At 29.2% G+C, this 27251-nt stretch overlaps 1 protein-coding gene across 1 annotated transcript in view; it reads right to left on the bottom strand.

Moving 5' to 3' along the window:
- Window positions 1-2601: 2601 nt before the first annotated feature.
- Window positions 2602-27251, bottom strand: part of LOC107455531 (aspartate aminotransferase, cytoplasmic) — a 45767-nt gene continuing 21117 nt past the window's right edge. The window contains exons 4-9 of the mRNA XM_021145482.4: window positions 24852-24964; window positions 23359-23463; window positions 14368-14518; window positions 12269-12434; window positions 9784-9926; window positions 2602-3109 (exon numbers count right to left, since the gene is read on the bottom strand). Of these exons, the coding sequence (XP_021001141.1) occupies window positions 2925-3109; window positions 9784-9926; window positions 12269-12434; window positions 14368-14518; window positions 23359-23463; window positions 24852-24964 (863 nt within the window). The 3' untranslated portion in view covers window positions 2602-2924. The remainder of the gene's footprint in view (window positions 3110-9783; window positions 9927-12268; window positions 12435-14367; window positions 14519-23358; window positions 23464-24851; window positions 24965-27251) is intronic.

Genomic DNA, 27251 nt, shown 5'->3' with positions numbered 1-27251 from the left:
TTTAATACTAAATGTACAAGTATTTTCCCCCCTTTCTAAGATTAATACTTCTTACTACTGATTGTAGGTAATGCTTCTTAATGTTATTTTTTGTTTTCCCTACATTAAACACAATTAATTGTTTGAAAGTTGGCATACGATAATGGCTAATCAGTGATAATCGTAAATTGAGTATAAACCTTCTATGTAAATAATGACAGAAAATGCAATTTTTACTAAAAAATGAGTAGCTCAGAAGTAGGTAAACTCACAAATACAATAAAGCATTAACAAACGACAAATCATTTAAATAAACTTAATTAGCTTTTGTTGGTTACTTTTAAATATTGCGTAAAAATATGATAAAATTTAATTTTTAGTTGTAAAATATTCTAATCGTGTATTTTTTCACTCTTTGGTCACTAAACGAAATCCACTAGAATCAAATAATAAGATATTTATGTTCCATGAAACTTTCTAAAAGGCTACTTGAATTGAATTTCTTATGATTTAATGAATCGAATTTCTTATGATTTCTTATTGCAATTAAAAGCTTTGACTAACGAGCATAAATACACTTATATTTTTATATAGACAATCGTTTTCTGAAGGCGAGGCAAGCAGAAAAATTATCTTAAAATATAATTTGTTAAGTGATAAAATTATTGTACTAAATGTTGGGCAATATACGCTGAGAAATGTAAGCAAGGAAGAAACAAAAAATTTTCTAGAAATTTTTATTCATTTAAAATCAGCTAGTAGCATAAAACAACCGGGAAAATTATAATTATGATGAAATTTTAACGCATACGTTAATGATGAAAATAAATAAATCGCTTAGCTAATTTTTTCTACAAGTTAAGTTTTAGATAGTGAAGTATTTTTCTACATGAAGTGTATTTCGAAATTTTGTGATATTGGTCTCGTTTTTTAGAAACACAATAGCACTTAATGGTTAAGTGCATTTGACAAATTTTAGCATTTTCCATTCTAAAAAAACAATGAATAGTTTTCTGATAATTTTATCAATAAGTTCTTCAAAAATAAAAGTAATTTAATCTGATTAAACTCATTTTAGTGAATAAACGCGCTAAATGTTAAGATTGGATAAGATATGCAAAAAGTATTTATATCATATTTTTTAATTTTAACTATTGTTTCATCCATAGCTCTTTTTATTTTAACATCATTCATATCTTTATTGCAGATTTTTCAAATGGATAAGATATGCAATAAGTATTTATAACATTATTTATAGATTTTGACGATTATCGTATTCCCCGCAATTTTTTTTATTTGAAATAAATTCGTATCATAAGCGTGTGTATGTTAAAATATAACGTGAATATTAAGTCATTTTGTTTCTAATTTTCCGGCAAAAGCTTTTCGAATTAACGTTATTCACAAAAGCTTTTGTGACGATGTTACTCTGAGTGAAGAGGTAAAGTGGTTTAAGTCCATTGATAACAGTTTTAAGACAACCAATTTAGTTAATTTACGTTAGTTGAAATTCATAGTGTCTTAAAAAAATTTCATTCAATTGATTTTAGGGGCTGAGTTCACTATTGATCTGAAAACATGCACTTTAAACAAGTATTAATCTGTAATAAACAATCTTTTCTTCATATTTTTGATTTATTTTACCTTTTAACGCGCCATAAATTAAGGAATGCAAATCACTATATGTTATTGAAAAGACAAGTATTAATTGAGGGATAGTTTCTCAATTATCAAATTTTAAGAAAATTATATATTTGAAATTCGATTTCGCAAGAACTATTCGACCAATTTCATTCAAATTTTGTATTTCGACTTATAAAATTACGTTCTTTAAAATAGTAATGAGAAAAATTAGCATACCTTGCAAATTAAATTTTTTCGACTATTATTAAATAAGTTAAAATTAAATTTTTTCGACTATTATTAAATAGCAGATGGTTTTTCAGATTATGAAGATGTGAGCATATACAAAGACTAATATTAAACTTTTTTCATTTGCCCGAGATAATTTGGGATAGTAAACTGATGGTAAATTGAATATTTTTTTACACGTAAAAAAATAAAAATTTCAACTTAGAATTTGCGTATTATGTTTTGTTTTAGTACCTTGTATTTATTAATGAAATATAAAAAATATGTTGATTTTATGCATATTTTTTCAAAAAAATTGGTACGAGAAGCGGTTTACATGTAAGAATGAAACACGCTTTATGATTTTTTAAAATCCATCGAGGGGATCTTTAATAGCAAAATCATATCCAAAATCAAAATTTCAAAAAATATTATTTCAGTGTCTCCAAAATGAATTCATATGTTTTTGTAGAAGCAAATCTATGTTGAAATTATTCTTTATGCTGATAACTGTATTATCTTTTCAGTGTCTCTAAAACAAATTCGTATGCTTTATCTAAAAGATGATAATCATATATCAGATAGCAAATCAGATAGTAAATCATATATAAATTAAGTTAAAAGCAAAATCGTATGCAAAATCATAATTACAAAAATTATTTTTCAGTGTCTGTAAAACGAATTAATATTTCTTTTCTAAAATCAACTTCATGTTAATATCCAATTAAGTGCAATTAAAAATATGAGAATTTAATGCAATAACAACAGAAATAATACATTTTAGTAGTATTTTATTAAAATAATAAACTAAAACAATATTCTAAAAAAATGGATTACATAATCTGAGATATTTTTGATTGATCGTAAATATGGTAAATACATGGTTGACATTTTCTGAAATTGACGTCGATTTATTTCGCCAACACAGACAGCATCGTTGCTGGATCACAGTTCCGAGAATATAAACAATAAAAACATAAAAAATAAAATAACAAACTCAACAATAACTACTTCTAGATTAACAACTCCGAAGAAGCTAACTTCGTCTACACTGCTCTCAGTCACTAACACGAGTTTAGTGAAGAATTTATCCTTCAAGGGCTGAAAATACGACGTCTGTTCTGGTTATCATTCTCTTCAGAAGGATACGTAAGGACAGCTTCATTAATGGCTCTTGCAACATATTCAACATTTTTGTCATTAAGACCACAAATGTTGATTCGGCCAGCTGTTGGCAAATAGATGTGATACTGCTGGATAAGGAACTTTACCTGTTTTTCTGCAATAACCAAATTTGTATTATTTAATTATCAGTTCTATTAGTTTAAAAAAAAGAAAGAAAATGAAAGATGATAAAAATGTAATGTCTACTGAAATCTGCTATGGAAACTATATAATTAAATCCCACTAGAATCCAAAATAGCTACGAAATTCTTCAACAGATAGCACCACTGCCAAATAACTATAAAACCATGTTTTCTGTTGTATACCAGCTTTTCAGTTTTAGTTTAGTATTTTCAGTTCAGTTGAAGTATTTTCACTGGAGTTTATTAAATTTGTGGTCAGATTGCACCAAACTGTTGCTTCAATTAGCGCTAATTTTGAAATGATAAATTTTAATGAGATTTGCAACTAATTTTGTAATTTATGAGAATAAATTTCTGGTTTCCTTCGCTGAACGCAATTAACAGTATATTTTTGTTTTCCTTCATTTTTCTTTCATTAATTATTCAAATTATGGTCTTTCTTTGACCAGTTCTTAAACATTTAGGATGAACAATTTAACCCCTAATAATTTTCAAATTTACCACGATATTAATACGGGCAAAGTTGAACCATATTATCACAGAACCTTATTATCATAGAACCATAATCATAGAACCATATTATCATATAATATTATCAATCTAATTATCATAGAACCATATTATCATAGAATACGACACCATAGTTCAAGGTTTTATTATGATGTAATATGATTATACTAAAGGGTTATGTGGTGGTTATATTATATGCCAATATTATATCGATTTAACTTTATGTTATGAAATTAAGTTAAATATATTTTTTTGAGAGTGTAACCAACGTGATAAACAATAAAAGCTAAAAGAAATAAGGTAGCTAAGTTATGCTGTAATCTTATGTTATATGTAAAATCAGCAACATGTTAATGCATGCAAGTTTTCCCGTATTGTTTCGCTACTCTTACGTCTTTTCATACGTTTCTTCGCTTATTTTCCTATTTGACATGAGTTGGTTTTTTATATGTATTATTTTTTAAAATTATTTTATTGTCGAAGAAATAAATTCCTATTCGAGAAGAAATGAAAATTCATGTGGTATTTACTATGGTATTTACCCCTCAAAGATCCTAATTTTTGTCTATTTTGTTTCTTTCTGGTGCTGTTGCGTTATTTGCTCACATGAATCTAATTTCATCAGTTAAATGAATTTAAAATTTGTTTCTATAATTTTTTTTTTATATATGAAAAACAAGTTTTAGGGGAAAAAAAGTTTTATTTCTAAAATTAATTTGACTTACAGTTCCTGGTCAAATTATTAGACGCGCTATGAGATTCTATGTAAAATATTGATCACCAGGTGATACTAAACAGTTTTATTGTTTTTACGCGACCCGTCTGCACTTGTTTACGTTTGTGTATCCATTGGTTAAATTAGACGATTTATAATATAAATTCGACGACTGGATACATTATATAAATATAGAATATTTGTTATATCTGGTATTACATTAGTATATTATAATAAATAGACAAATTATTAGACCCGCTATGAGATTCTATGTAAAATATTAATCACCAGGTGATACTAAACAGTTTTATTGTTTTTACGCGACCCGTCTGCATTTGTTTACGTTCGTGTATCCATTGGTTAAATTAGACGATTTATAATATAAATTCGACGACTGGATACATTATATAAATATAGAATATTTGTTATATCTGGTATTACATTAGTATATTATCATAAATAGACCAAATTATTAGACCCGCTATGAGATTCTATGTAAAATATTAATTACCAGGTGATACTAAACAGTTTTATTGTTTTTACGCGACCCGTCTGCATTTGTTTACGTTCGTGTATCCATTGGTTAAATTAGACGATTTATAATATAAATTCGACGACTGGATACATTATATAAATATAGAATATTTGTTATATCTGGTATTACATTAGTATATTATCATAAATAGACCAAATTATTAGACCCGCTATGAGATTCTATGTAAAATATTAATTACCAGGTGATACTAAACAGTTTTATTGTTTTTACGCGACCCGTCTGCATTTGTTTACGTTCGTGTATCCATTGGTTAAATTAGACGATTTATAATATAAATTCGACGACTGGATACATTATATAAATATAGAATATTTGTTATATCTGGTATTACATTAGTATATTATCATAAATAGACCAAATTATTAGACCCGCTATGAGATTCTATGTAAAATATTAATTACCAGGTGATACTAAACAGTTTTATTGTTTTTACGCGACCCGTCTGCATTTGTTTACGTTCGTGTATCCATTGGTTAAATTAGACGATTTATAATATAAATTCGACGACTGGATACATTATATAAATATAGAATATTTGTTATATCTGGTATTACATTAGTATATTATCATAAATAGACCAAATTATTAGACCCGCTATGAGATTCTATGTAAAATATTAATTACCAGGTGATACTAAACAGTTTTATTGTTTTTACGCGACCCGTCTGCATTTGTTTACGTTCGTGTATCCATTGGTTAAATTAGACGATTTATAATATAAATTCGACGACTGGATACATTATATAAATATAGAATATTTGTTATATCTGGTATTACATTAGTATATTATCATAAATAGACCAAATTATTAGACCCGCTATGAGATTCTATGTAAAATATTAATTACCAGGTGATACTAAACAGTTTTATTGTTTTTACGCGACCCGTCTGCATTTGTTTACGTTCGTGTATCCATTGGTTAAATTAGACGATTTATAATATAAATTCGACGACTGGATACATTATATAAATATAGAATATTTGTTATATCTGGTATTACATTAGTATATTATCATAAATAGACCAAATTATTAGACCCGCTATGAGATTCTATGTAAAATATTAATTACCAGGTGATACTAAACAGTTTTATTGTTTTTACGCGACCCGTCTGCATTTGTTTACGTTCGTGTATCCATTGGTTAAATTAGACGATTTATAATATAAATTCGACGACTGGATACATTATATAAATATAGAATATTTGTTATATCTGGTATTACATTAGTATATTATCATAAATAGACCAAATTATTAGACCCGCTATGAGATTCTATGTAAAATATTAATTACCAGGTGATACTAAACAGTTTTATTGTTTTTACGCGACCCGTCTGCATTTGTTTACGTTCGTGTATCCATTGGTTAAATTAGACGATTTATAATATAAATTCGACGACTGGATACATTATATAAATATAGAATATTTGTTATATCTGGTATTACATTAGTATATTATCATAAATAGACCAAATTATTAGACCCGCTATGAGATTCTATGTAAAATATTAATTACCAGGTGATACTAAACAGTTTTATTGTTTTTACGCGACCCGTCTGCATTTGTTTACGTTCGTGTATCCATTGGTTAAATTAGACGATTTATAATATAAATTCGACGACTGGATACATTATATAAATATAGAATATTTGTTATATCTGGTATTACATTAGTATATTATCATAAATAGACCAAATTATTAGACCCGCTATGAGATTCTATGTAAAATATTAATTACCAGGTGATACTAAACAGTTTTATTGTTTTTACGCGACCCGTCTGCATTTGTTTACGTTCGTGTATCCATTGGTTAAATTAGACGATTTATAATATAAATTCGACGACTGGATACATTATATAAATATAGAATATTTGTTATATCTGGTATTACATTAGTATATTATCATAAATAGACCAAATTATTAGACCCGCTATGAGATTCTATGTAAAATATTAATTACCAGGTGATACTAAACAGTTTTATTGTTTTTACGCGACCCGTCTGCATTTGTTTACGTTCGTGTATCCATTGGTTAAATTAGACGATTTATAATATAAATTCGACGACTGGATACATTATATAAATATAGAATATTTGTTATATCTGGTATTACATTAGTATATTATCATAAATAGACCAAATTATTAGACCCGCTATGAGATTCTATGTAAAATATTAATTACCAGGTGATACTAAACAGTTTTATTGTTTTTACGCGACCCGTCTGCATTTGTTTACGTTCGTGTATCCATTGGTTAAATTAGACGATTTATAATATAAATTCGACGACTGGATACATTATATAAATATAGAATATTTGTTATATCTGGTATTACATTAGTATATTATCATAAATAGACCAAATTATTAGACCCGCTATGAGATTCTACGTAAAATATTAATCACCAGGTGATACTAAACTGTTTTAATGTTTTTACGCGACCCGTCTGCACTTGTTTACGTTCGTGTATCCATTGGTTAAATTAGACGATTTATAATATAAATTCGACGACTGGATACATTATATAAATATAGAATATTTGTTATATCTGGTATTATATTAGTATATTATCATAAATAGACCAAATTATTAGACCCGCTATGAGATTCTATGTAAAATATTAATCACCAGGTGATACTACTAAACTGTTTTAATGTTTTTACGCGACCCGTCTGCACTTGTTTACGTTCGTGTATCCATTGGTTAAATTAGACGATTTATAATATAAATTCGACGACTGGATACATTATATAAATATAGAATATTTGTTATATCTGGTATTACATTAGTATATTATCATAAATAGACCAAATTATTAGACCCGCTATGAGATTCTATGTAAAATATTAATCACCAGGTGATACTACTAAACTGTTTTAATGTTTTTACGCGACCCGTCTGCACTTGTTTACGTTCGTGTATCCATTGGTTAAATTAGACGATTTATAATATAAATTCGACGACTGGATACATTATATAAATATAGAATATTTGTTATATCTGGTATTATATTAGTATATTATAATAAATAGACCAAATTATTAGGCGCACTGTAGTGCTTTAATAATTGCACGTTTGCCACGCGTTTATAGGCAATACTTTTGTATTTAAAAATACATATAATGGATTTTTATTCGGGAGATTTTTTTATATACTTCTTATTTACATTTATTTTTAGCGTATTGTAGTAAAGTGTTAACCAATTGATATACGAACGTAAACAAGTGCAAACGGGTTAGATCGGCGTAAAAACAATAAAGCTGAATAACATCACCTCATAATTATGCTTTTACTTAGAGCCTTATAGTGAGTCTAATAATTTGGCCAGGTGCTGTATTTAAAATAATTTATAGTTAATTTCTATTTATAACGAAATAAGAAAAATTTTCATGCGATAATTTTTAAATTTTTTTTTAATAATCAAAATTATAATTACTGCATTCAGTTGTAATTAGTCCAGTGGTTTTCTCGCAGTGTGACCACAAATTTTTGAAAGCACATATTTAACACTTAATAAATATAATTTTATAATTTAATACGTTGAAACATTTGATAAATATTAGTCTTAATAAATATACGCACATTTAATAAATATACGTTTGTAAAATGTCGATGACAAAAAAACCGTTTGCTGGTAAAATCAACATCCGATTGAGCAATGGCATTTTTTGCTTGACCTTCGGAACAAAACAAAACCATTTCGGCTTTACAGTATGTAGTTTGTTTATGTAACTGACGATTATATACTTATAAACTTATTTTATACTTTGCGTGAAAACTGTGGTGTAATATTTCTTCGAATTCGGAATTAAACAATCTAAAAATGTGTGTTAAGGAACACTTTATTTTAAGTTAACACCACAAATGAAACGTTCAATTACACTTTATTCAAGTCAAATGTGGAGTAGTCATTGTGTAAATACCGATAATGAAGAAATCGTAAATCACGGTTCTGGGCATTCATACTATTTGTGAATTATTACCACTTTCGAAAACTCCAATTTCGCATACTTAGGACGATTACAAGATGAGATGGCGTGGTTTTGTTCTCGTCTTCTTTGGCACTATGCATCTACAGAAGAAAACGTTCGCGGTTTCAAAACGTACGCATGTTTTTAGTCGTGCAATCAGGATAATTATACATAAATTTTTAAATATTTGTCAATTATATTGAATATTTTTATAATATCGATTTTCTATCCGCCTTTGTTTTCATAAGCATAGTTCGAATTCATTGTAATATTCTTTCCTTAATGTGTGTATGTTTGAGTAACGAACTAATGTTATTTTAAGAATCAGTGTACATATGCATTCCAAATTATTCTTACTATATATTTTATAGTAACAATAACTTTACTAACTTTTGTTTGTATTATATACTAATTTGTATTGCATATTAATTTGCATTATATATTAATTTGTATTATATATTATATTGTTTGTATTATATATAAATGTAATAGTAAATCTTAGATTTACTGAATACTTTATGTTAAGTAGTGTTAAAAGAGCATTCCTAGAGCTTCCTTGGTTTTATCTTTAATTCTTAGTGTTGCAAAACATTAAAAACAAAGAGTTATCTCTAGTGTTGCATTACACCACTTTGGTGCAAAGTAATTACTCCATTTTTAGTGTTAAGATCTAGGAATTTTTACTGTGTAGATTCTGTTTATTCATTTATTTTTGATTGTAAAAATTCGTTTAAATTTGATTTATAAAAAAATACTTAAAACATTAGACTATTTTTAGAAATGGATGTCATCAATGAGTGGTTTATATAATCGCTTTTTTAAAAGCAAAACAAAAAGAAGAAAAAAAGGAGAAAAAAAGAAGAAAGCAAATAAAAAAATATTTTCTCATGCCTGTAAGTCCAGAGTAACAGAACATTCCAATTTGGCGAGTGATATGATCCCAATTACCAGGAGTTCCCAACTCTTGAAGTTTTGTTCTTAAAGCCCATCTCATTCGCTTGATTCGGATGGCAATGGTTTTAATTTGATTTTTCCTGTAAATGAAGCATTCAATAAAATTACATATTTAGTTCATGAATGTCAAGCAGAATAAAATTGGATCATTGCTTTAACTGAAAAAATGCGTCCATAATTACGATAGAGTTCCTTTATCTAAATAAAGTTTAGAATGTTACGGCCTACGGGTTTCCCATCTTATTTTTTGAATTCAAGTGGCAATGGTTTTAATTTAATTTTTCCTGCAAATGAAGCATTCAATAAAATTACATATTTAGTTCAGGAATGTCAAGCGTAATGAAGTTAGATCATTGCTTTAACTGAACTATGCGTCCATAATTAAAGATAGAGTTCCTTTATCTAAATAAAGTTTAAAATGTTACGGCCTACGGGTTTCCCATCTCATTTTCTGAATTCAAGTGGCAATGGTTTTAATTTCATTTCTCCTGCAAATGAAGCATTCAATAAAATTATATACTTAGTTCAGGAATGTCAAGCTGTGGAAAAAATTGGTATATTGTTTTATGCGTACTACTCGTCAATAAATAAAGATAGAGTTCCTATATCTAAACGAAGTTTAGAGAGTTACGACATTCGAGTAATGAGTGATTAAAAGTTATAATTTCCCGAAAAGAAACAGAACAAAATTTTTGTCCCGTTGATTAGACGAATCGAAGAATGACAAAGTTGTATTCCTTTTTCTTGCTTTTAAAACTAATCTTGACTTTCCAAAGAATCTATTATACGCTATCGAAATAAATAATCATAATTTAGCTTTTAAAAACTGTGATAGATGTACTTTTAATCAAGTCATTAATGTTACCATATGCTAAATTTATGACAAAATATTCCTTGCTCAGAAGTCATTTCTAGTAGAAAATTTTGCTAACGGACTAAAATTAAAGTTATAACTTTGTTTTTTAAAACCTAATCAATTATTTATGCAACATAAGTATGCCTTAATTAGTTGTTAAAAAAAGTAGCTAAACGTGGCTTGTTTTTTGACCAAGTGTGATAACTGGTATCGCTATAAATTCATTCATAACCCAAATCTATACGTTTTTGAAGTTATCTATCAAATAGGTTTAGTTTAGATTCAGAAATTCTAGCTAAGAGAGAAATAAGGTAATATCTGATAAAATCGTTTAGAAGAATCAAGTTATAACATATTTGAAGTACATAGTGATACGAAATGTTGAGGGATATTTTGAAAGAAATGTTCAAATATCTGGCTTAAAAACATTAATTCATTTCGCAAAGTCCTTAAATAAAGCGAGTCAAAAGTAAAGCAAGAAAAATCTATAGCATTTGATAAAATGAAATCCAATCTTTTAGGCTTAATCAAATTATTATGTAATTATCCTAAACTTCTGTATTATGAAATGCTAAGTGGAGTTTTAAAAGAAATTCAAATTTCTGGGTTTAAAAATATTTGGGGTAAATTTCAAAAATATGAAATATTAATTTACTCTGCCGAGTCTTTTAAGTAATTTAGATTTCACCGAGAAAAATATTTTGGAAACAAATAACGAATATTTCTACGCATTCAACATTCTTTTCAAATATATTAAAATATCCATTAACATCAACTTCCAAGAAATTTATAAATTCTTTGCTAATACAATTTTTGATAGATATTTCTTTTATAATACATATCATTTTTTTTAATTTTAGTTTGAACTATCTTAATTCATTGTAAAACAAATTTGAGCGTTCGTGTCCTTCATATAAAACTATATGATCCTGTATAAACAAAGGGTACTTGTTTTATAGATCCAAAACAAAATGGTACATCACGTAGAGTTTGTCTAAAGTAAGAACTCCCCCTGGCAATCGAGGTATAACTATTTCAAGTAGTGGTGTGGGGTCATTGTTTAGGACAGGATTTGGCTCGGCGAGAGAAATGGAATCTTTTTTTTCTGGTCTATCGTGTTAGCCCTAGAGTGAAGAGAAGCTACCCTCCCTGAAATTCCTGTTTCCATAGCAGCAGACTGCCTCACACTTTGTGGTGGAGGGAGTTCTTACCGTAAACAAACAATACCATTTTGTCGGACAGAAGTTGCTAGGTTCTAGTGAATTCTCCGTTCTAGCGCATCTTGTCTCGAAATTTCGGGAAGGTAAAAAATGTGTTTGTCGCTAAAATTTTTTCTCTAGAGTCGCCAAGATTGTGAAAATGGGCACCAAGTTCATTGAGAGCGCCATTTTTTCTTGTCTATAAGTTGTTGTGCGCTTTTAAAATACGCACTGTCGTACTTTTTGAGTTATGGTGCGTGGTATACAAAAAATAATAACACATTCGTTATTTTAAGCTGAAAATAAACAAGTAACGCATTATTTCATCTATAATCATTTTTCTTGCTGTAGAGTGTAATTTTCTTACCAGTCGTCAATGAGTTTGGGATCATTAAGTATTCTGGTTGCAATTCCAGCTCCGTGTCTTGGAGGGTTGCAATAATTCCCTCGAATCATCATTGTTATGTGTGAACGAACATTTGGTATCACTTTTGGATCCTTAAATACCAATGTCAGATTTCCCACTCTTTCGCCTGGAATATCAATACAAATATATGTAAATAAAAAGTAAATAACTGTATACAGTACATGAAAATAAAAGCGAACATCTTAAATAACTCTTGATCTAATCGTCATATTTTCACGTAGTAGGACTCAATCTTCATAGATCAGACCTAAAATTAAATACGCTAAATATGTAAATTAATTTGTATAGGCTTCATTTTAAGTAATGAAATCAGATACAAAAACGTATTTTCACGGAATAAGCGTAACTTTCTTTCGACCTTGAAAATAAAGAGTTAGCCGCAATCTCTCGTTTATTTTAATTAAGAGCTAAAGAAAATGGATTTTAAGCTATATTAACTATAGAGTACACATTTTTTTAATCCATATAGCTTTAAATGAAAAAATATCCAAAATTTAAAGGGAATATCATTCGATTAGTAGTGGAGGAATAAGAATTTAAAAAGAACACTTTTTTGAGATGGGGAAATACGCAAGGAGCTAAAGTAACAATAAGGGGGTCCAAACAACCGACTGTTCTTCTGTCAAAATTATTTGAACCATATTTTCCAGATTGGGGATACCTCCATCCATTGGGGTATTGATTTTTCGGGGAACTTGGACTACTTTGTGACCCCGACAGATTTAACGTGCACCCATCACCATTTCATACATGGGGATTCTTCGGCCAACTGGATTCAAACTTCCATTCTCACGAACACGAGTCTAACGCTCCACCAACTAGGCTATCCCTTTCGAACTCCCCTCCATTGTAAAAAAAAGTCTATCTATTCAGAGCAGGTATGTTTTTCTGTCCGATTTCATAACATTAAACATCGTCTGCATTAGTTAATTAGCATATTTAAGGTTACATCATCGAATCATTAAGATTCAGTTGTTAGAATCCGATCTATAGATCAAAAGTAATTCAGGTGCTCAGTTTTTTTTTTGCGCTTTATATAGATTTAAAAATAATTAATTTCAGCTAATAAACATGTTTTTTTTTAAGCTTATAAAAGCAATTTCATAGCAAAGTAGTCTGTCATAGTTGGCAATCGACTGTAGTGCTCATAGAAGAAAAAGAAAATTTCATGAAATATTCTAATTATAAATTGATATCGAAGCACCTTTAGTGAGTAGGGATTTAATAAAGCTATTTTAATGATCTTTGATAATTTTATTTTATTATATATTTTATAACCGTCGTTGAACAGCCGACCCAATTTTTTGGGCTTATGACTACTAAAGTTCAACTCCATAGCCTTGTAATTTTGAACCCAATCCGGGAGACAAGGGAACTCCTGGATCAAGAATTGGGAGAAATCTGTCTTCGTGGAGGACTTTTTGATGGAACTAATCCGCATTTGCGTTGTATGGAGAAGAAGACCACTAGAACCTTCAACGGTCAGTTTGACGGACTCTAACTAATGATCCGTCTATCGCTGAGGCTTGTCAGCACTGAGGTTAGTAAGAGCGAATCAACCAGCTATCTCTGGGATCGAACCAGGGTCACCTCATTAGGAGAGCCACCACGGCTCTGATAACTTTATTATTATTTTAGTAGAAATTGTTTGTGTTAAGATTAATTATTTGTAACTGGATTATTTAAACAGCTAGATATTTAATGCGAATAATAAGCACTTAAATCTCGACGCAGTTCATCATGTTATAAGCTATAAGCATAGTTTTACACTTTTTGCTTTTCCCTTAGTCAAAGTGAAATATTACTTAAATTGATCTAAACGAGCAAATTTTTTTTGAATTTCAGGATCATTATTGGATAATTAATAGGTCTTCTTTATATTTGAATTATACATGCGGGGTGGTAATGGAAAGAATTTTGTTGACATTTAAAAAAAATAAAATAAAAGACATTTCCCCAAAAAGCGCAAAAGTTTGAAGTTGTGACTATAAACTATTAGTTAGATGACTGAAATTGAGGTATTAATGACTTATACTTACTGTACAGTCCCATATTCTTTGAAAAGGATTGAGCACAGAGAAGTTCAAATCCTCGAGAGGCAAAGTATCTGACAGGCCAGGCATCTTTTTCCAAATCACCTGAAGCAATACCTTGATAAGCACAATCGAAGAATGGAAATAAGTGTCTTTCCTGCAAAATAAAATTTCATGTACAGGTTGAAGAGAAATATATATACTATATCAGAATAATAATAGAAACATCAAAATCGATAGTGACTGTTGGTTTTGTTGTTTTGCTCTAACATTCAATTACCTGAAATACGAAGGCAACAAGAAATTCAGTTTTGCTTCATTATATACACATATATATCATTAATGGTTTATCTGATATCTAATTATTTATCCTTGACAATGACATTTAATAACAACTATGACAGTGACATTTAATATATCATATAAAAAGACGACTTTTATTCGCTTAAGTTTACCGAAGTCCTTTAATATGAAGGAATAGTTAAACTGTTGTTTTACTAGCATAAATCGTAGTTAAATGCTTTTAGATATTCTTTAGAGAGTGATTTGACATCGATTACATTATCGAAATAGAGAATGTTTCATGTTTGACAATTTCAATGCAACATTAAGTGTGTATTGGAGCGAATTCCTTGAACTGGCAAGGACGAAACCGAACACACAAGGAAATATTTTATTTCACGTATTTCATGTTGTTAGTTTTGGATCTTCTGCTGATTTATCCCATTCGTTTTTTTCTCGATAAAAACTGAATGAATATTTTGTTACATTTTGAAAAGACAGTATGTTTATTAAAAATGATAAGAAAAAAGGCAGTAGAGAAAAAAATAGAAATATAATTTTTTTGACGTATTTCAAAGTTTTTTGTATTTATTTTCCATTCGTTTTTTTCTTTTTTTAAATTTTTTTTGCGATAAAAGCAGAATGTATATTCAGTTAAATTTTGAATAAATATTATGCTCATTAAAAATGAAACATAAAAGAATAATAGAGGGAGAAAATACCACTACAAAAGTTTTTTTTTGCTATTTTTCATGCTAGTTTATCTTCTGGTTTGTCCGTGTATCTGGTTTATTGGGGATAGAGCGTTCGCCTCCCAACGAGGTGACCCGGATTCGATCCCGGTAATGGCTGGAATTCGAATTCCACGCCCGGCTCAAACCGACCGCAGTGCTGACGTAAAATAACTGAGTGGTAGACGAATCGTGGGCTAGGGTCCCCTTGCCAACAGGCTAACCGTGAGAGGTTTTCGTGATTTTCCTCACCATGTAACGCGAATGCGGATTAATTCCGTCGAAAAAGTCCCTCACGAAAGCAAAATTCTCCCGATACTTGATTCAGGAGTTCCCTTGTCTTCTGGATTGGGTTCAAAATCACGTTGCTGAACATTTGCAGTCGAAAACCCAAAATTTGGGTAAACTGTTCAACGATGGTTCTAAAATAAAATGAAATCTTTAGCACGGAAAATTGAATTCTCGGGCAAGTCTCGGAAGACGAAAACTTACACCTATGGAGGTTAATCTTATGTCAATGAATTTTAGGCAATTTTGTAGGATAACTATACACCGAGATAACCGAAATTAGTATAAGGAAATACAGTCTTACACTGGGTGTTCTTTAATACCACCCTTGATATATATGATTAGAACCCCCGGACTAAGCGGTGTTTAACTAAACCTTCCACTTATTTTATTTTATAACCTCCATTGAACATCCGATCCGATGTACAACTCCGTAGCCTTGTAATTTTAAACCGGAAGACAAGGGATTGAATCCAATCTTGAAGATCAAGTCTTTCTTGTTGGAATTATCGATGGAACAAATGTTACATGGACAGGATGTTCAACCTGATGGCAAGGAACCGTCTACCACTGAGGATATTTTACGTCAGCACTGTGGTCGATGGCAATTTGTATCGATCAGCCGTCTTTGGGATTCGAACCCGGTTGACCTCATTGGTATGTGAAAGCCCTGAGATACTCCAGAGTTTTTTTATTAATGTAATTATTATTTAAGAAAAGTGTTACATTAGTTTTGCAATCTCATAATTTTTAAAAAAGCCTGTGTCAGGGAACTAGCCTTGCACCAGAAATGTTCTAGGTTCAAATCCCGGACAAGGCACGGATGTTCTTTCATTCTCTGTACTATCTGTCCTTACTGTGGGAGCAACGTTAGCCCTCCTAATATGAAAAATAGCCAACAAATCTGCCCTTCAGATGCCAGTATGACGTAGGTCATTCCCCAGGCGGACATTGGAAAAAAATAATAAGAATAATTTTTAAAAATATTTTTCACCTGTATTTTTATGTATGTTTTACCAACGTTTAGTTTTAATATTATATCATCATTTGTATTTATGTTTAAGAGTAAAAAAAAAGTTTTAGTATAATATTTATTCATACGTTCCATTAAAATTTGCACGGAACATCAACGGACAAGAAAGGATTCCTAAACACAGCTTGAGACGTAATGGTTACTAAGCAAGGTTATTAGTGTTTGTTTTTTAAAAACAAATCTAGAATTATCAGCGCAATAAACTGAAAAGAAAAGAGTTGTTGTCAAGGGCTCTGAAATAGAAAAGCATCAGCTGTAGAAACTTTCCACGCTTTAAACTGAAATGAAAGTTGAAAATAATAATAAAAAAAGTATTTTTCTACAAAAGCAAATATTTATCATGATGGCTACTTGATGGAGCAACAAAAGTTTATGATGTTTTAATCAGCTAAGAGATGAAACTTAGTGTGCAAAACAAGCGATATTATATCTTTCAGTGATAAGATGTCTCAATATTAGATAAGATTCAAGAAGATAATCATTTAGTAGTACTTAAATCACATTTATTGTTTTAGACGATAAATTCTTTAACAAGGAAGTCAGCTTGCATAATTTTCACAATTTATAAAAAGTGAAAAAGCAGGAAATAAAAAATAAATCGATTTTATAGTGCAAAATGATTAGAAAATGTAACTAATATTGATTTATTCATTAATTTTGAGATGTCTAATTTTCCAAGAAAAAATTGCTATTCAGTTATTTATTATAATATTCAGCTTATGTCAAATAATAAGATGTTAAATTTAGCAACACTGCACTAACAATATATTTAATCCTTGCGATCTATTTACGCATAAATAAAAACACAGTGGGCAAGCAATCTGCTTGTAGGGTAAGTTCTTCAACAAAAAATAATTATTCATTTAGCTACTGCAATATTTAGATAATGTCAAATAATAAGATGCTAAATTTAGCAACACTACTAGTAACAAGTTTAATTCTTGACGATTTATATATGTATAAATAAAGGTACACTAGTGGCTAGTGGGTAATTTTTTCAAGAATTATTCATTTCATCAGCTATTCATTTGGGTATTCAACTATTGTCAAATTATAAGATGTTAAATTTAGCTACATTATTAACTAAAAATTCAATCCATGAGGATCTATATATGTATAAGTGAAGACACAGCAATTTGCAAGCAATCTGCTCTTAGGGTAATTTTTTAGCTACTACAATATTTAGCTAATGCCAAATAATAAGATGTTAAATTTAGCAACTCTACTAATAATAAGTTAATTTCTTGGCGATCTATATGTTTATTAATAAAGGTTCATTAGCGGCTTGCGGGTGATTGTTTCTACAATTATTCATTTCATCAGCTATTCATTTAGCTACTGCAATATTTAGCTAATGTCATATAATAAGATGTTAAATTTAAGAATTTAACTATTGACACATTTAATCCTTAACGACTTTTGTATAAATAATGGTACAGTGGAAAAAAATTGCTCATGTGTAATTTTAACAATACGATTTATTTTTGTGAAGAAGAGCTGCCCTGGGCAAAACATTTTGAAATGCCCGTTCATTATTCCCTTTTTTAGGTGTCCCTAGTAAAATGAATCACTTATGACCCCAGATTTATGTCTATACTAAGAAAACAAATACTCTCATATTCTAACCTACAGTTTGAACTGTAGGTTAGAATTTCTGATTCTTAATTAAAACAATAAAACAAAAATATCGTTCAAATGATAAACTTCTCTTTTATTCATAACTAAAGAAGTATTTATGGGTTCCATACGCCTAAAACTAAACTCACCAACATAATGAGTAACAAAATTAAAAGTGAAACGAAAAATTCTAAAAAATTTTTCAAATAGCAGCGGTTGCCATTGCAACGTAACGTATGCAATGACGACGCATGCGCACTGTTTATTATTACGCTTGAACACAGTTGAAAAGTGTGATGGCGTCCAAATAAACCTGGGTAAAAGTATTTTTTTCTTTCTTGAATTTCATTCTCAAAAGCGAAACAACTACATATCCTCCCCTCCTTCAAATTTTATTTTATCGTTTCATTTTTATATCTTATGGAAACAACATTAGTTTCCCATAGTGAGTGGGCGATTCCACGAAAAGTGGTCCTGAGTGACTAAATTTTCAAAATTATCGTAAAATCAAAAATGACACAATTTTGGAATCTAGAAGATGTACATTTTTTAATAGTTATGATAGTTTTTTGAATTACAAAAAATATTTATGTGAATTCTAACAAAAGGTGGAACACTGTGAATTTTAACAGGAGTTCTCTTCTTTGTTATGTTATATTCCAATGGAGTTCTTAAAATATTAAAGAGCAATAAAATAGTTTTTAGTAATAAGTATAGCTATTTTACTCTTTTATCATTGTTTAATGTATTTTTTTAATTTGGCCTAAATTTTTTTGCTTGTTTGAAAGTCGATTGATCAAGATAGTCTAATTTCCCAGTAACACACGTAACATAATTTTGCATTTTTTTCTGTAAAAACTTTAGTAAAAAAGAAAATTTAAAAATTTTTTGTTTTATAAATTAAGAAGGCAAGATATGCAACGGAAAAAATTCTCGAATTAAAACTGCCAATAGTTAAAATTTTATAATTAATTTTATTCAAGGTACCACACGTAACGAAAAGTTACGCGCGTTACTGTTATGTGTGTTAGAGGTACTTATACACTTTAATTATTTATTTATTTTCAATAAAATATTTAAATCATGTTCGGACATTTTTTATAACCGCCGCGCAACTTTAATGCCACAAATACGGAATTGTAAGATTGTGGTTTTTTGTAAAATCTGGTCGGTATAAGCATTAATAAAAAAACAGCATAATAAGACGATAATTTTGAAACTTTTGGAAATTGTTTTCCCAAACTTCTATTTGTTATTCGTTTATGTTTAAGTAGAATGTTTCGACTGCATTTGCTAGATTATTATAAAATGGATAAGCTTAAAATAGTGTCCTTATCTGGATTTAAAAGAATACGAAGATGAAGAAAAAAAGAAAAGAGCATAAGATTCTGCACTTCAAAGGAAAGAAAATAAGAAAATAATGAAAGTTAGACTTGAACTTTCAAAACAGATTGATAATGATGTAAAAAAATCACCACTAAGTATTTCAGATGAACTTAATTATTAATAAATGGATTTTCTTCAAAAGTTAAATTGTTTATACTATGCTTGTATTGAAACAAGAGCTGGTTCTCTGGATTATTACGGGGAAAAACGGGCAATAAAACGAAAGAACTATCTAACAATGTTTCTAAGAGAGGCTTATACTGATTTTTGTCAGTTGCATCCTAAACATTGTTTAATTTTCCATATTTAGTGCTTTATGACTAAAAAATTTATTGCTACTGTAAAACTTAGAATCGAAACAAATATCATGAAATTTTTATTCTTTAACTGGAAGGCTAAAATTAAGTTTATGACAATACATGGTGATGGCAGAAGTATTTATGTATATAAAGTAAAAGAAATTTTGGATCTAATTGTTGGAAGGGTGCTTCTGATACTTACAAAAATTTCTCATTGCTTGTTATAGGTTTCTAACCATCATTTATTGTAGTTTGGTAACGATGAGAAAAAGATGATAATAGCTCACAAAAAAAATATATAATGGCAAATGTGCAAGAAGAATGTTTTGAAATAACTCTTGAAAATTGGACTAACTTTCAATAATACGTAAGAGTTAAAAGAATCCGAGGTGATACTTTCCAAACAAACATATCTAGCATTAAAACCAGGGAAATTCAAGTTGACTTTGCAATGGCATATTCTTTTGAATATCAAAACGAATTTCAATCAGCATTATGCTATCCAGCCACAGTTCCGTTATTCACAGCAGCTGTTGTCTTAGACGATACTCTCCTAAAGAGTTTAAAATAGAGTCCTTTACAATATTTTCCTAAGGCAAAGACAAAGGTGAAACAATGTCTACACTTTTATTTTAAGACTGTTTAAAAACGATTCTACTTCAGAAGATGAGCTAACAGAAACTTCTATTCTAATAAGTCAAGTTAAGAATTTAAAAATAAATATATGGTTGAATTATTTCATATTTTGTCAATCAAAATATAAAAAAAGAAATTAATTTGGAAATATTTTACGATATCACATGCAGAAGTTCCTTCTATGGGATAGGTGTGTTGTATAAAATCTTGAAAGCGAAGCAAAAAGCAAAGTTATTTATATCATTGTGTTGTTATACAAAAAAATTTATTTGCTATCCAGTGTTGTTTGCAAAGCTAACCAATCAACTCATGCCTAATACAACAGTATTATATATTAGCCAAAAGGAAATAAAGATATTAATTGAAAAGATCAATACATGGCAACATGACAAAGCATAAAATCTATGCATAAGTATCGTTAGATACTTGAATAAGATGCATAGATGCACATTGTGGCACACAAATAGTCAGTAAGTCAATTTCTGTGCCCTCCTGATCAAAAGTGCGCCTATAACTGAAATTACAACGACATATGCTCTATCTCGGGAACATTATTGACGCAAATGCACATGCTTGTAAACTTAAAATGCAATATTTGCATAAAATAATTGGAAAATATGCATATTTTTTTTTCCAAACATAAATGATTTTGAAGGAATAGATGTGCCTAAGATTTGTTATGTTTTACTCTCTAAACCAGTATAAAGAAGGGCTACAACCATCTTTCCAGACCATTAACTATTTTATTTGCTAAAATAAATTGTTTTTCTTCTGCTAAATTAAATAAATAAATGTTTTAGTGCAACATTTATGACTTCTCAGTTGAAATATTCACAGAGGGTAACACACGTAACGTTCTGTTAACACACGTAACGCACCAATTTCACCAAAATAAAGAAGTTTTTACTGTTGCAAGAAATTTTTAAAAATCACTAAACACAGCTTCGATATTGTATCTCTCTATAAAAGAAAATATCTTAATTTTTTGCCTTTATACTTCACAGAATTAAATGAATATATTCAGAGTTTCAAATATCTAGCATTATAAAGGGTAACACACGTAACAAAATTTCAGAATTTTTTTTTTTCAACATCAAATTAATTTGCGCCTTCAATCTTCGTTTTGAAAACTTACAACACATATAGATTTAACAACAAATTAAGAAAAACATAAAAAATATCTAACAAGTTTATTATAATAAGTGTTAAAGTTGAAATATGTCGTGTAAAAGTAACACACGTAACGAAAGAATCGCCCGAAGAGTTTTTGCTTTTAAAGTCTTCGCTTAAATAGTGAAATGAATATGTTTAAAGATCTTTTAATTCCATAACTTTTATTCATCTGAAGTGTTTGTGAGTAGACTCTAAAAATGCGAAGACTTCTACTTACTTATACTTCTATATATATATATATATATATATATATATATATATATATATATATATATATATATATATATATATATATATATATATATATATATATATATATATATATACAGTCAAACCCCGCTATAGTGAACCTTCAAGGGACCGAAATTTCGGTTCACTATAACCGGGTGTTCACTATATCCGTTACGCAGATAATTTACCTAATGGTTCCCAAACTCCTCCCTTTTATTGCACATTACTCAAATAAATTATTGAAAAATATTATGTAGTAGCAAAAAATGTGTTATTTTTCATAACTCTTCGTCTTGCGTACAAAAAAAATTAGTAATCTTTAGCTGATGAGCAATCCTCAACATCAGTTATGGAAACATTTCCCGACTCTCAGATAATTTTTCCTGAATTTCTGTTATTCCGTTTTTTAAACCTGTCTAACCAGCCATTCGAGCAAATGAAAGTAGTCTCATAAAAACATTTAGCAAATTCATCCACATTTGTCCAGATACAGGAAAATTGCGGCTTCTTCGAATGGTGAATCACTTCAGTAATGCTTCTTCATCATCCTTGTGATCTGCTTTTCTCAACTTATTCTGCCATCTAAATTTTTTTCATGAGCAGAAATTATTAATTGCCTATTTTTCCATATGTTACAAACTTCAGATTAGGATAGTTTATACTCCCTGAAAATATCAAAAAAATGAAGAAAAAAATCAGTCGAAGATATAAAAGTTCATTATATCCAACTTCCTCACTTTTTTGGTTCACTATATCCACAAAAAATGACATTATACGTGTATAGCAAGGCAAGGGACCGAACATTTGGACCGGGAGTTCACTATAAACATGTTCACTATAGCGGGGTTTGACTGTATATATATGTATAATATAATATCACTGGCTCAAGTCCTCCTAGAGTTTTCGAAAAACGGGACTCTGAGCTCAGCTTGCCTCCTCCCTCTGCTTTTTTAAAACATTGGAAATTTTAATCGATTAGAAAAACTGTTAGTATTAATTGTATAAGGAATTTTTTGGAAAGCATTTAACAAAATATGGCAACACATGGTAATATGGTAAAGTTCACTTCTAAATCGAAGAAAAGTTCTAAGAAACAAGCGTAAAATAAAGTAATTTTGAGGAAATTATGAAATATTCATTTTGATTCCATATTTATTATTATTTTCTTCGGAGGAAAAGTGGTGATCGGGTGGCGATTGGCAGACCATTTTTTAATCACCATTTGTTATATTTAGTCGCCCTGTTGTCGACCGTTAATTTTACCCCATACCCCTTATGACAGGTTAAGATAAAACTGAAAACTCAATTAAAAATATGTTACCTCCATGACGTCAGCAATTCTAATCCATTGATCTTTTGATGGATCGATCCCAGTGGGATTATGAGCACAGACATGTAATATCACCACAGAACCTTGAGGAGCAGCCTGTTAAATAAATCCGATTAATTAAATTTATATTCACATTATTTTTTTCTTCTATTTAGAGTCATCTTTAACTCGATCAATGCCAATCATGGGTAGTAAAAATTCGATATAAAACTAAAAACTTTATATCGTTTTATGTAATTACTGCATTGTTAAAATTTTCATTCTAAAATTATGGTAAAATAACTGACAGCTGTCTGTCCATCCGATTAACTGTAAGGTTTACGGTAAGGAACATTTTTTACCTTTATGGTTTTGAAACCATTTACAAAATGTATGGTTATAAAACCATGACTACAAAGCTATACGTTTTCTTAAGCATTTACAACTGGCGTTTTTAAGAAACGTTAAAAAAAATAAGAAGAAAAAATTATTATTTAACTAGACTCGGCTTTTCGTAAGATAATGGGAATCGGAGAGTGCCGGACAATGGAATTTCTTCACGTGTTGAAGAGAATAGAGGAAATATTGTGGTGTCACCACTAGGACTCGGAACTCTAGTTCTGCCGGTCATGAGATTAACCGGCTCGACTTTGATATGTACGCAGTTGCAAAGAACTAAGTAGCTTCATTAGGTGGTTCTAGTGGGTGCGATAAAATTCTGCTTGTTTAACCGTGTAAGGAGACAGTAGTTAATAAACAGTTTTTTGCAAACTAACCATTCAATAAATTGTTATTCAACCATTTTTTCCGAGAAATTTCTAAAAGTGAAAATTTACTTAAAATTCACTTAGTTTTCATTCATTACTAATCAAATTTTTATTTATTTCAATCCGTTAGTAGCATTGCTATACGGCAATACGTGCGCTTCTTAGCAGCTCCCGTGGCCTGACGGGGATTTTATTAAAAATACGCGTGGAGCTTAAAAAAAAGTAGAGTTTGATTTCAACTTATTTTCTATATTAACTTATTTCAGCCTATTTTTATTACAGCTTATTTATTTTAACAACTATCAGTTCATAATTTTTTCCTTCTAATTTTAGATTCAAGATATACCTTAAACTTTCGATAATTATTCATTAAATTGTTATATCTATTCTTTTTCATATTTTATTTTAAAATTTTATGTTTTTGTCTAGAAGTTTAAAGGAGTTAATAAGTGTTATGAATGTTTTTTTCGGAAAATGCATGTTTATTCAGAGAAAGTAAGATTTTGCGTCTGATTTTGCAACTTAAAAAAAATCGTTTGCAGGAATTGATTAGTACATTTAAGGTTAAGCTCTCGAATCATTGAAATTGAGTATGTGAAAATCCGATAATTAAACCAAGAGTTATTAGGCTGTTCTCTTTTTTTCCGCATTGTGAAAATAAAATTAACGCGTGCAAACAAGCAAGAAGAGAATAATTAATAAATTTATAAAGAAAAAGTAGGTAAAAAGAAACATTACTCTAAGATCTTCTAAAAGTCCTTCAATGTCTAAACATTTTTTCATGGAATGCCAATATCTGTAAATACGGCAAATTGCAAAGCCAGCGTATGGAAACACTAGATGATGACTTGCTGCAAAAAAAAAAAAAAAAAAAAAAAAAAAAAAAAAATCAAGTGTTTGTTATAAAAATTATGAAAATGTCCCAACTTATTCCAAACATTATATAATAATAATTACATGAGTTGCGTGCGTTAAATCTATGTGAATTTAACACTAAATATACCATAACCGGTCAAATGACCATTTAGGAACTTTTGCATCGAAAATGCGCTTATCATCTTATCGTTTTTGCACATTTGACTTCATGACTTTTTTCTAACAATTATATACAGTTAATGATCTATTATTATTATTTTTTTTTGTATTTTGTTTGTTTCGAAATAATACTTGTTGTATACCTATTTCTACCATAACCGGTCATTTGACCAGGAGAACAATTTATTGCTTTATAAGGTTATCGGATCAGAAATTACGAAGTGTGCAACGTATTGCATTCGATTGGTTGCACATTTCTGCAAAGACTGTTGCATAGTTAGTTCAATCAGAATAACTGTGAATTCAAATTTCAAGAAAGTACCTAAAATTTCAGATTGGCACTTTTGTGTAAGAAAAAGTGACAAAAACTAAATGTTTTAGTAAGTAGCTTTATTTTATTTTGATAGCTTTACTTCATTTCTAACTAACTGTTAGTTTTTACCCGGAAAAATGTCGAAACAATCAAGATAGCGCAAGTTCTTGGAGGAAATAATATTAATTATAAGAATAATTATAATTATAATTCTTATATACTCTCATAATTATAAGAATTATATATTCTTATAATTATAAGAATTATAGAAATAATAATAATTAAAAGAAATATGTTTGCGAAAAATGCACAATGGAAACACCCTGTATGTGTAAAAAATGCGTTGAAATTTGTGTTTGTAATACAATATACTGGCAATATACAATTATAATCAATATTATATATTAGCAATATACAATTTGTTTAATTATAATTAAGTTTTTTTAGTTTATTTCCTTCCTAACATTCATATTTCATACATTCAATCAAGAAACATAAAGTCTGGGTATTTGACCGGCTATGGTAGAAATAAGTATATATTAAGTGTTGATATGTTTAGTGTTAAGTAACTTAAAAGTACTATTTTTTTGTAAGCATTACAATTTATTTTGACCAAAATATTAATTATGATATAATTAAGGCTTCTCGTTTCATTTCTGCTCAATAAATAAGTACTGTTGTGAAAAAATGGGAAATTTATTGTGACGAAAAGTAATAGCTGCGAATTTTTATTGCTACTATAGATTTCCAATAAAAATTATTCTGCTGATTGTTCTACGCTAACATATTGATTGATTAGTTCCTTTAGTCTATTTATTTTATTATTGATATAATAGATTTCCATTGAAAAAAAAAAAATCGAATTTACTGTTTTTAAATACTGATGTAGCATCGTTTGTTTCTTCCTTTGTTCTAATCAACTTCTTTTATTTTCAAATAATTGCATGAATTTCGATTTCAAATTCTTTTTAATATGTAATAGGTTACATAAAAGTAACAGTTGCCTTCAGCGTAGTTCTCACGAAATTGGCATGTTTAAGACAATTCAATGACATTTAATGTAAATCGGTCAACTGGCTCCTTAGGTATCATGCCTCGGATCTGTTTGAAATATTTAGCATTTAACTATTCGAATTCATACACCCAGGTTCGAACCCTGGCAAAGTCTGATCAATTCTTAAATTGCTGCTCGCATCGACGGCAGTGTCCACAGTATCTCAGTGGAAGTGGTAAACAGATCACGAGTTGGTCTAATAGTATGTCCGAATGAGTAAGACCAAAGGCTTGATCCTTCGTCTTCAAGGTTGGGTTTAAAATTATAAGGCTACGGCAATGAATTTTGATATGAACGTGAATCAGGTATTGATAAGCTATGAAAGCTTATGATAAAGTAAAATATAATAACGTTAAACAGAAGCCTGGAAATAAGTTCTTAAAATGCAAACATTTATCATTTATAGTCAAAAATTTTTATCATTTTTAAGAGATAAGAACTCATGTAAATATTCTGAATTGAAAAGATTTTGAAAAGTAATTTATAGTTATTCATAATTCAGTAACAGTATAAGAATAATTTATAATGTATTTAAACATTCCAAATTAAGAAAACCTTGCTTGGGAAATAATTTATCGTTATTTGTAGTTCAATAGAAATCAGCGTAAAAGTAATTTATAGTACCTATAAATATGCCAAAATGAAAACTGTATTGTTTTTACTAGGAGGAAACCGGTTTGCATTTGTTTACTCTCTTGTATCAGTTGGTTAACATTGTAACGTAATACGTTAAAAA

The sequence above is a fragment of the Parasteatoda tepidariorum genome, chromosome 12 (assembly GCF_982258835.1).
Source record: "Parasteatoda tepidariorum strain Cologne lab strain chromosome 12, Ptep-v5.0, whole genome shotgun sequence".
NCBI classification, from domain to species: domain Eukaryota; kingdom Metazoa; phylum Arthropoda; class Arachnida; order Araneae; family Theridiidae; genus Parasteatoda; species Parasteatoda tepidariorum.
The sequence above is the reverse complement of the archived record's forward strand: the minus strand, read 5'-3'. Positions and strand labels throughout refer to the sequence as shown.